This window comes from Phoca vitulina, unplaced genomic scaffold (assembly GCF_004348235.1).
Source record: "Phoca vitulina isolate PV1807 unplaced genomic scaffold, GSC_HSeal_1.0 scaffold58, whole genome shotgun sequence".
NCBI lineage: Eukaryota > Metazoa > Chordata > Mammalia > Carnivora > Phocidae > Phoca > Phoca vitulina.
In genome coordinates, this window is record NW_022589761.1 from 6857929 (window position 1) to 6870196 (window position 12268).

The following is a 12268-nucleotide window of genomic DNA, read 5'->3' on the forward strand; positions in this document are numbered from 1 at the left end:
TAGGGAGGTTAGCCATTTGTTTGTAACTATAAAATGCAAATATGTTTCCAGTTTGTCACTTCAACTTTTTTTTTCCATTTAGAAAGGATAATTAATCTTTTATGGTTTGATTTTTAGAATCTGAACTTAGAAAGGCCTTCCCCCCCCTCCATGGTTATAAAGTAATTCACTCAAGTTTTCAGTCTTTATAATTTAAGTTTTTTGTTTCAATTTTAAATTTTGACCCATTTGGAGTTAACTCTGCATTCAGTACAGGTCATAATCCACTCTTTTTTCTAGAAAGTCTATCAAGTTGTCCCTATTACCTTTGTTGAAAAGTTCACATTTTCCCCATTCACCTGAGGGGTAATCTGAGATGCCCCACTCACCATACACTAAAATTATTTATTTAGTTCTATTTTTGGATTCTCTATTCTGTTCCACTGGTCTGTCCAGTCAGATGACAATCCCATATTATTTAAATTTTTGAACTTTTAGAATATGTTTTGTTATCATAAGACTAGCCCCATGTGCCCCACATTGCTTTTTTCTTCCAGTCTATTCTTGCCTTTGTTTTTACATTTTAACTTTACTTTTTAAAAAAATATTTATTTATTTAAGTAATCTCTACACTCAACATTAGGTTTGAATTCATGACCCCAAGATCAAGAGTCACTTGCTCTTCTGACTGAGCCAGCCAGGCTACCCTCCATTTGAACTTTAGAGTAACTCCTACCTATCTAGAGAAAGATATTATTTTCAGTGGGATGTTAAATTCATAAATTAATTTAAATGACATGTTTATAATGAAGGATTTCTATTCAAGAATATGGTATAACTTTTCATTTAAGTCTTTTTTTGTGTATCTTCATAGGGTCTTAAATTTTTTCTTAAACAGGTCTTATTTATTTCTTACTAAGATATCCTGAAGAATTTTATCCTATTCCAAGGTTTTGTTTGTATATACAAAATTTACTTACACGAATCTTAGACCCAACCTTACTTTCTCCTTTTATTTAAAATTATGTTGGGCACCTGGCTGGCTCAGTCAGTGGAATATGTAACTCCTGATCTCTGGGCTGTGAGTTTGGGCCTCACGATGGGTGTAGATTACTTAAAAACAAAATCTTCAAAAAAGTAAAATGTAATAAAATTATTAAAAGCAACTGTAGTAAATTACTTGGAGAAAGCACCTTTGCAATTAGGAGCAACCTATTTTTTTTTTAAAGATTTTATTTATTTATTTAACAGAGAGAGACACAGAGAGAGAGGGAACACAAGCAGGGGGAGTGGGAGAGGGAGAAGCAGGCTTCCCGCGGAGCAGGGAGCCCGATGCGCCTGAGCCGAAGGCAGACGCTTAACCATCTGAGCCACCCAGGCGCCCTAGGAGCAACCTATTTTTTTTTTTTTTAAAGATTTTATTTATTTATTTGACAGAGAGATAGAGAGAGAGCACAAGCAGGCAGAGAGAGAGGGAGAGGCAGACTCTCCACTGAACAGGGAGCCTGACGCGGGGCTCAATCCCAGGACCCTGGGATCATGACCTGAGCCGAAGGCAGCCGCTTAACTGACTGAGCCACCCAGGCGCCCCAGGAGCAACCTATTTTTATAACCAACAAAATCCACCTGGCCTAGGGGTAACCCGAAGGAATTACTAGTTTATCTGAGTAGGCTCCTTGAGAAACTTTAAACTTTTATTCTTTGATCTCTCTAAGGCCAGTTTTTTTTTAAGAAAATGGGAATAACACTAATTCACTTTTCTGCTATTTCCAATGGTCGACACTACCCTTCAAACTTTCTTACTCCAGGATTTCACAAGTCAGCTCCATTAGACCTACACCCCTCCCTCAGGACATTAAAAGAACACAGAAGCCTGAACTGCTTTGTCTCTAGGGTCTGTACTCTAAGCAAGAGCAAACACCCCATTAAAAAAGAAAAAGAAAAAAAAAACAGTTCCTTTCAAATAGACTTTCTCTTTTAAGAAAACAATGCTATTTTTATTTCAATTCCATAATAATGCTACTGTTTTTACACAAACGTCAAGCTTTAGCTCACTTACCAGCTCAATTATGTAAACTTCCTCCCATAAAAAAAAAGATGTCCTAGGAAAATCTGTCCTTGTTACTGTTTTACCACTGTGGCTCAGCGATTACTCTCCAAGATACAATCCCAGTCATACATACAGTGATACTTATTTAAATCACCCATTACACACACACACACACACATAATCCTGAGTCCCGTTTCTCCCTCTTTCCCCGACCCCCAACATCCCAAATCACACACACCGGGAATCTCATTACTTGCTTCCTGCAAAGGCTGTCTCACCGCCTCATCATTCTCCTCACGCCCTGACTTTCATTCAGAAACCAGTAGCACAGAAAAATACCAGCCCCCTTCGCAACGTCGGAAACCCCTCCCTTTTGGCCTCCACAACCCCGTTTCAAGTTTAGCGATTCCTCCCTCTGGACCTCCCCAATCCCGTCGCAACTTTCTAATCTCCTTCGTTTCGGTCACCCCAGCTTTCAGTCTCAGAAGCTCAGATCCCACAATTCCTCCGCAGTGATGAAACGCAAGCCAAACTCACGCCCGAACAAACGCCGAAAGGGCAACCCAAGAAGCCTGCGCACTCCTTGGACGCAGTGACACTCCCAGAAGTCTCTGGGGTGTAGCCCGGAGCAAGCTGTGAAGAATCACGACGAATTTCAAACGGTCCATCCACCGCTTTCCCGGCTCGGAACTACAGTTCCCAGAAGGCTCAACGGTGCGAATAGTCTTACCTAAACCAAACCAGCCCTCCTCTTCCTGAGCCCGTATTCTGGGGATAATAAGGTGGGTCCGAGAAGCAATCCCATTTCAAACACGTCGGAGTGGCCTTCCTTGGAGGCCACTGCCTAAGACTGAACCAGGCTCTGCGTGGCCTCCGGTGCGCGGTTCCATAAAGGGGAGCAGTCCTTTAAGCAAGCGGGGCTGCAGCTAACCCCTGATAGAAAGCCTGGCGACCGGGAGCTATCTTGCTCGCCATAGGTAATTTTCTGACTACATTTCCCAGAGAACTCCTCGGCATCATTGTGATTCTCGCGTGAATTCAGCCTCAAAGTCACGCGCTGGCGGGACCTTCGGGTCTACACCGGCAACTGTTGCAGCGCTGTGGGGACTTCTGCTGTTCTGGAAGCTTGAAAGGCCTGAGGTGAGGATCCCCAGGAGAGGGCGGAGCCGGAGGCTCGGCTTTGTACGGCTGGGTAGGTTAGATTGAAATTGTAGGATTGTGTCTGGCGGTATGTGGTGAATGACCGTGTGGTTGTGACTAGCTGTTCCTATGGTGAATGTGTGCTTCCAGTGATAACCAGTGTGCAGCACAGTCTGGGAACCCGTGACTGTGCTGGTAAGATTGGATGCGACCCGGTGGCGTGTGTGTGATTGGGACCACGTGCGGCATTGTGTGTGAGGGTGTGGGGAGCTTGTGACTCCGTGGATGTGATACAGCGTTTGTCCCCGTAAGGGTGTGTGATTGTGCGACATTGTGACCGTGTGCTGCGGAGTACAGGTGGGGGTACCTGTGAATACTATGTGGTTTTATCTGTGGTTAGTGTGATTGTGACTGTGCGACCATCTGCAGGTGTCAGGTACTTGTGACAGTGCGGTTGTGACTGAATGTCCTCTTGGTAAATGTGTGATTGTGCCCATGTGACCATTTGAGGCCCTGGGTGTGTGGCCCTCTTGCTTTGGTTGTGGGTTACCTCTAGCTGTATGTCCCCGTAGTGGTTGTGTGATTGCTTGGTGAGTGGATAAATGTATGAGGTTTTTTCACTTAGGTTGTCTACCTAAGTATTATACTGTAGTTTTCCCTCATTTTAAAACTTTTACAAATGCTATCATATTGTCTTTTTTCTTTTTCTTTTGTTTATTTCTACAACTATGTTTTTGAGAATTGTCATATTCGGTATAGTAGTGGTTCATTTGTTTTCTTTGCTATATTGTATTCTGTCCTTTGAAGGATACCACTGTTGTTCATCCCTTCAATCAATGATGGGCATTTGAGCCATTTCTAGTTTCTGACTTTATTAACAGTGCTGCCACAGCATTCTTTTACAAAGGATACATGTGCATGAATTTATCTACCAGACAATGGAATTTCTGGGTCATATATCTTGCACTTTACTAAATAGTACCAAAATAATTACCTAAGTGGGTGCACAAATTTATGCGTGCACGGCAATATTTGAAACATCTCATTGCTTCATGTCCCTACCAAAACATGGTTCTGATAGTTTTTTTAAAAACATTTTTATGAGATATAGCATATATAAAGTACACAAATCTTAAGAATAGAGCTGTATCACAATTTCCTAAATTAACATTAAGAAATTTGCCAGCGCCTCAGAAGATTCCCTCATACCCCTTCCCAGTTATTTCTCCCACAATAGTTATTCAGAAGTCTTATCACCATTAATGAGCCATTCCTGAACTTCTATATAAATGGAATTGTATAGCATGTGCCCTTTTATGCCTGGTCTCTTTTCTTCCGCATTATGTCTGAGACTCATCCATGTTGTTGAGTGTCATTGTTCTAAGTTCTCTTTACATATGGGATATATTGCAATTTATTAATTGCTTACACTATTGATGGACATTTGATAGTTAACATTTCTTTGGCTATTACAAACTATTGCTGCTATGAACATTCTGTTTTTGGTGAACATGTAAATACTTTTCTGTTAGCTAAATACTTAGGAGTGGAATTGCTAGATCATACACTGGGCATATATTTAATAAATACTACCAATTTGTCATGTGGTTGTACCAATTCATCCAGCAATATATGAGTTTCAGTTGCTCCTCATCGTCTCTGTTTGATATTGTCAGTCTTTTATTTTAACTATTCTGGTGGTTGTATAGTGGAATTTCATCGCAGTTTTAATTTGTGTTTCCCTGATGGGTAGTGATGTTCAGCACCTTTTCATAGGTTTATTGGCCATTTGGATATCCTGGTTTTTAAAGTGTCTGTTTAGGTCTTTTTGCCCACTGCCCTTTAAAAAAAAAAAATTTTTTTTCTCATGTTCTCTCTCTATCTCATTCTCTCTCTCAAATAAATAATAAATAAAAAAAAAAAAAAAAATTTTTTTTTTCATTTTAAAAAACTTTTTATTTTTATATTGTAAATATAGTGTAAAGAATTCCTATATATTCTTCACTCAGGTGCCCTTGGTACAATGATGAAAATCAGGAAATCTACTGGCTAATTTACAGACTTTATTTAAATTTTGCTAATTGTCTTATCAGTGCCCTGTTCTTTTTCAGGATCCAATTGAAGATTCCCACATTGATTTAATTGTCTTATCTCTTCCCATCAGACATAGTTCTTTTTTTTTTTTTAAGATTTTATTTATTTCAGAGAGAGAGAGGGCACGCGTGCACAACTGGGGGGAGGGGCAGAGGCAGAGGGAGAAGCGGCTCCCCACCAAGCAGGGAGCCTGCTGCAGGGCTAGATCCCAGGACCCTGAAATCATGACCTGAGCCGAAAGCAGATGTTTAACCAACTGAGCCACCCAGGCGCCCCCAGACATAGTTCTTTAGCCTTTTTTATCTTTCATGACCTTGACACTTCTGAAGAGTACTGGCCAGTTATTTTGTAGACTATCATTCCATTTGGATTTGTCTGCTTTTTCCCTCATGGTTAAATTTAGACTATGCATTTTTGGCTAAAAGATTACAAAAATTATGTTTGTCTTCTTCTCAATGTGTCATATAATGTTATCAATATATTTCATTACTGGTAACGTTAACTATGATCACTTGGTTGAGGGGGTATCTGCCAGGTTTCTCTTTTGTAAAACTACGATTTTTCTCTTTTTAATTAATAAGTATCTTGTGGGGAGATGCTTTGAGACTATGCAAAAATACTGTCCTCATGGGTGTGCCTGATTGGCACAGTCAGAAGAACATGGGACTCTTGATCTTGGAATCATGAGTTTGAGCCCCACTTCGGGGTATAGAGATTACTTAAATAAACTTAAAAAAGATGTTCTCATCATACTTTCACCCATTAACTCTAACATCCATTGGTCATTCTTGTCTGTAACAATTATTACTGTGATATTTGTCTAGTGGTGATTTTCTCTTTCCATCATTCCTTCTATATTTATTAATTTAAATTCTGTAAAGAGCTGTCCTTTATTCCTCATGTGTTTATTCAATTATTTATTAACTCTTGGGTATTTATTTTACTCTATGAGTTTTAATCCATTAGTATTGTTATATATTTTGTTCAAATTGTCCCAGATTGGGCCATTAGGAACTCCTTCAAATTAGCTCCTGTGTCCTTTTAACATGGCATCATTTTTGAGTACTTTCTTATGCTTATGTATATCTTTTCCCATTTTCCTAGAAGGTTTTTAGCCCTTTGTCTTTTATGATTAGTGCTTTTTTTGTATCTTGAAAAGAAATCTTTATTTCGAAGTTCCTGAAGGTATTCTTCTGTTTTCTTTTGGAAGCTTTATAGATTTAGCATTCATATTTAAGTCTGTGGTCCATCTTGAATTAATTTTTGTGTATGGTATTTATGGAAAACACCATCCTTGCCCATCTGAATTACAGGAGGCTTTTATCATAAGTTAGGTGACATATATGTGGCCCTCTTTCTGGACCGTATTCTGTTTTATTATCTTTTTGTCAGTGCCACTGTCTTGAAATCTATAGTATTAGTCCTTCAACCTTTTTTCTTTTCTTTTTCAAGAATGTCTTGGCTTTTTAAAGTCGTTTTAATGGATGTCAGAATCAACTTGTTAATTCTTTTTTTTTAAAGATTTTATTTATTTATTTGAGAGAGAGAGTGAGAGAGAGATCATGAGCAGGGGGAGAGGGTAGAGGGAGAAGCAGACTCCCCACTGAGCAGGGAGCCTGATGTGGGACTCAATCCCAGGACTCTGCGATCATGACCTGTGCCTAAGACAGACGCTTAACCAACTGAGCCACCCAGGCACCCTCAACTTGTTAATTCTCACAAAAAATGAAAAATCCTTTCTGGGGTTTTGTGTGTGAGTCTGTATGTTACTTTGGGAAGAATTGCCATCCTATCAATATTGAATCTTCCAATTAATAAATGTGGTGTATGTCTACATTTGTTAAGATCTTTAATTTCTCTCAACACTTTGTTGTAGTTTTCAGTGCACATCTTTTGTTAGATTTGTACCTGGATATTTGACATTTATTGTTGAAACTGCACATGGTTTTTAATTTTTTTTTTTTATTTTCCAGTTGTCTGTTGCTAGAAGTACAGTTGTTTTTTGTATATTGTCCTTGTATCTAGCATCTACAAAATACCTATTGTATATGCTATTTATCAAGTTGAGGAGGTTCTCTTTCTCATTTGCTAAGATTTTTACATTAATGAGGTCTGAGTTTGGCAAATGCATTGTCTCTCTCAAGAGGATCATATGTTTTTTACTGTTATCATCAATGTGGTAAATTATCTTAATTTTCAGATCTTGAACCAACTTTTCGTTCCTGAAGTAAACCCTACTTTCCATAATGTATTAAACTTTTTAAGAATTTGACTGGGTTAGGGTGCCTGGGTGGCTCAGTTGGTTAAGCGACTGCCTTCAGCTCAGGTCATGATCCCGGACTCCTGGGATCGAGTCCCACATCAGGCTCCTGGCTCAGCGGGGATCCCTCCGACCCTATCCCCTCTCATGCTGTTTCTTTCTCTCTCTCTCTCAAATAAATAAATAAATAAATAAATAAAATCTTTAAAAAAATAAAAATTAAAAAAAAGAATTTGACTGGGTTAGATCTGCTAATACTTTATAGAATTTCTGCATTTATGTTCATGAGAAATATTGGCCCATAGTTTTCTTTTCTTTTAATATCTTTGTTTTGGCATCAGGCTTATATTAGCCTCATAAAATGAGTTAGGAAGAATTCCCTGTGTTTTTCTATTCACTTTCTTTTCTGTTCATTTTCTATTAGTCTTATATAGAATAAAGGTTTTCCTTAAATTTGGAAGAATTCACTGATGAAGCTCTCTGGGCCTGAAATTTTCTTGATAGGAAGATTTTTATTTTATTTATTTATTTAGAGAGGCTTAAGCAGAGGGACGAGCAGAGGGGGAGGGTGAGGAAGGGGAAAGAATCCCAAGCAGACTCCATGCTGAGCACAGAGCCCAACACTGGAGCTCAGTCTCAGGACCCTAAGATCATGACCTGAGCTGAAACCAAGAGCCAAATACCTAACTGACTGAGCCACCCAGGCATCCTGGAGATTTTTAAACTATGGAATCAATTCACCTCTTCAGATGTTTCAGGTTTTTTGTTTGTTTTGTCCATTTTGGCATGTTTTTTAAAGGATTTATCTGTTTCATCTAAGCTTTCAAATTTAATAGCATAAAGTTATTAGTATTCTCTTACTATGTTTTTAATGTCTATGGTGTCTATAATGATGTTCCCTTTTTCATTCCTGATTTTGTTTATTTGTGTTATCCCTTTCTTATTCATTAATGTGTCTTTTCTTCTTCTGAGTACTATCAAGACTATTTTTCTCTGTGGCTTTGCTTTTTGTTTTGTGTGTTTTCCTTTTTATTTTTTATTCAGGTTTGCTGAGCTTCTTGAAAATTTTGTTGAGGCTTTTTATCAATCAGTTCAGATATTAATTATTCTCCAATCTCTTTTCTTCTTCAGAGGCTCCACTTACATATATGCATATCAAATACATTACATTACATTACATACATTACAAATCTTTTGACTGTGTCCCTTTTGTCTTACACTCACTTCTGTTCTTTCTGTTGTATTTTTTTTTTTAAGATTTTATTTATTTTAGAGAGAGAGTGAGAAAGAGCATGAGAGGGGAGACGGTCAGAGGGTGAAGCAGACTCCCCATTGAGCAGGGAGCCCAATGCGGGACTCAATCCTAGGACTCCAGGATCATGACCTGAGTCGAAGGCAGTCGCTTAACCAACTGAGTCACCCAGGCGCCCGTTTCTATTCTATTTTTCCTCTGCACTTCATGGGTTTTTTTTTTTGTTTCTGACTTGTCTTTGAGTTCAGTAGTCCTATCCTCTGCTTGTCTGGTCTTATGTTAAAACCATACAATGACTTCTTAATTTTTTTTTAAGTTTATATTATTTTATTATTTTTTTAAAGATTTTCTTTATTTATTTGTCAGAGAGGAGGAGAGAGCACAAGCAGGGGGAGCAGCAGGCAGAGGGAGAAGCAGGCTCCCTGCTGAGCAAGGAGCCCGATGTGGGACTCGATCCCAGGACCCTGGAATCATGACCTGAGCTGAAGGCAGACACTTAACCAGACTGAGCCACACAGGCATCCCTATTTTATTTTGTTTTTTTAGTAATCTCTACACCCAATATGGGGCTCAAACTCACGACCCCAAGATCAAGAGTCGCATGCTCTTCCGCCTGAGCCAGCCAGGTGCCCCAACTTCCTAATTTCTTAATTTACTGATCTAGGTTGTCTATTTGATTCTTTTTTATAGATTTCAGTTCTGTTTAATTTCTTCATCTTATCCATTTGCCTATATTTTTTAGTTTTTAACATTTTAATTATAGCTATTTTAAATTGTTTGCCAGTTACAATATCTGAATCATCCATAGTACTGCTTCTATTTTCTGGTTTTCTCTCCAAGCATGTCTAGCAATTTTTAGTTGAATGATAGATATTGTGTCTAAAACAACCATGGAGGCCAAGGGCAACCACTACCTACGTCTAGCCTTCTCATTATAAAGAAAAATTAGTGCTTTTCAGGTCTTTGTTAACTAACAAATACAATTTCTCAGCATACAGGAAATTTTTAGGATAATGTTGGAAATAATTCAGACATTATATTTTTATTAAAAGAATGGCTTATTATTTAGAAGAGTGCAAAATTCTCAAAAATTTTATTAACTAGATTTCAAAGGACTCTCTTGTCTGTAGTGGTATCTTTTGGCGGTGCTCCATACCCAAGGTGTGATTATTTTGCAAGTACACTACAGTCTTGGCCCCAGAAATCATTGGCTTTAAAAGGGAGGAGCAGATTCCCCAGATGGCAAGAATTCAGCCAGAGAATATACTCTGGGAGCAAACATGAAGAGGGTTGGGAATGTAACAAACAGTATGGAGCTACTGAAGTAAGAATGTTTCCTGCCCATTCTACCTGGAAGGTGCAGCACTTGAGGATGCCCCTTTAACCAAGGAAAGGCCATTACGAGAGACCAGAAAGGGAGACTTAAAGTGAGAAGTATGGGAGAAGGAGCCCTGTTTCCAAGTCTTCCTGGATTATTATTGATTCTTTAGAATCTAGCACAATGCCTGCCACATAATAGATGATGTTGGTTTATAAAGAAAAAAATACTGAGAGCTTAATAAATAGTAATAATAATAAAAATATTAAAGGAGTGCTTTCAGATTTTAAAGAAGAGACATTTGTAGATTACTTTCGTTTCCTGAAATATATATATCCCTGGGGGTGAGTGCTTGGGGGTAGAAGTATCCATTAAATAATTGATAACAAGGTTCTACTTCCTGGGTGGCCAGTTTTACATGCAATTATTTTTTTTTTAAGATTTTATTTATTTGGGGGAGAGAGAGAGCACAAGCAGTGGGGAGGGGTTGCAGGAGGGAGAAGCAGATTCCACGCCAAGCAGGGAGCCTGATGCGTGACTCGATCCCAGGACTCTAGGATCATGACCTGAGCCTAAGGCAGGCTTAACCGACTGAGCCACCGAGGTGCCCTACATGCAATTACTGATAAATTATTTAATGACCAAGAAGCTTTGTACTAGGAATGCTCACTGCCCTTTATACTTTTATAATGCTGTCTTTATTATATTCCTATATCTAATATTATCTAACAAAAAACCCATATTTCATTAAACATTTCAACATTGATCTCAAATTCATCTACTCCCCTTAAACAATTTAGACTTCTATTAGTATTTTAGTATAACATTCTTTTGGACATTTTAAACATCTTAAGCACACAAAATATATACAATTATTACAAATTTTATTACTACATTTACAATTAAAAGCATTCTAAAGCATCAGTGATAAGGATTTAGTCCATTTCTACAGTTTTTAATTCATTCCTATTGTTACGTTAATTTAAATATCTTCCTAAAGTTTTTGTAATATTGCTTTGTTTCCTTTTCTGGATTTCACTTAAGATAAAATTCACTAACCCCAAAAAGTTTTCTCAAACTGGGCAAGATTAGAGGATCTGGTTCATCAACCAGTTGTTTCTTTTTTTTTTTAAGATTTTATTTATTTATTGGACAGAGAGACATAGCGAAAGCAGGAACACAAGCAAGGGGAGTGGGAGAGGGAGAAGCAGGCTTCCCGTGGAGCAGGGAGCCCGATGCGGGGCTCGATCCCAGGACCCTGGGATCATGACCTGAGCCGAAGACAGACGCTTAATGACTGAGCCACCCAGGCACCCCTAACCAGTTGTTTCTTGGTCAGGACCTGGGACCTGATTGTACAACCCAAGATCATTAAAAACTGTTTTGACAAATGTACACCCAAACTAATATGTATATGAACAACTTTTAGGAATTATTCAGAATTCATATAAAAGTAAAATGATATACATATAAGGATATTTATTACAGCATTGTTTGTTATAGTGAAAGACAGGAAATAGCCCAAATGGTCATGGGCAGCAGGTTGGTTAAATAAAGTGTATCCATTTAATGAAATAAATGTAGCTAAGAGAATTACATAGCTCTGTATGTACTAGTTGGGATCCAGTTCAAGATACATTAAATAAAAATAGCAGTATGTATAACAGTGTGTATAATATGCCATCATTTGTGTAAAAAAATTTGTATCTTTGTGTGTATATATACGCTATATTCTCCAAGCCATATCTGATTGTTGAAATCTATCCTACTCTGGAGTCGGAGATAATGAAAGATTTGCCCATTTTTTAATTGATAACCCTCAGGTGTTTGTATGGGGTGAACAGAGGGGAATGATCATTCTGGGAGCTATGAGACAAGTGGAATCTTACGTAGTTTCTTTTGTCTTCCCCAGTTTTGCCCTTTTCCAAGAGGAGCCCAGAGGAGGACTGGTCTTTTTCTGCAAATACCAAAGCCATGGCTCAGGTGAGATGCAGTTTCCTTTTGCTCAAATAGAATCATTTTTACCCCTAGTACATGTAAACATTTCCTTTCCTCATCAGGATATTTTTGGTGTTTAAAAAAAAAAAACTTTCAAACAGTTTAGTTAAAAGCAGTGTAAATGTCAAAGTTCTCTTACGCTTGCTCTAAAGAAAAAGGTCTCCAGTAAGTCAATTA

General features: G+C 38.2%; 1 protein-coding gene across 1 annotated transcript in view; it reads left to right on the forward strand.

Annotated features, from left to right (window-relative positions):
• Positions 1–1627: 1627 nt before the first annotated feature.
• LOC116623212 (zinc finger protein 808-like) overlaps positions 1628–12268 on the forward strand; it is a 100935-nt gene continuing 90294 nt past the window's right edge. Inside the window, exons 1-2 of the mRNA XM_032390152.1 lie at positions 1628–3221; positions 12006–12076. Of these exons, the coding sequence (XP_032246043.1) occupies positions 12068–12076 (9 nt within the window). The 5' untranslated portion in view covers positions 1628–3221; positions 12006–12067. The remainder of the gene's footprint in view (positions 3222–12005; positions 12077–12268) is intronic.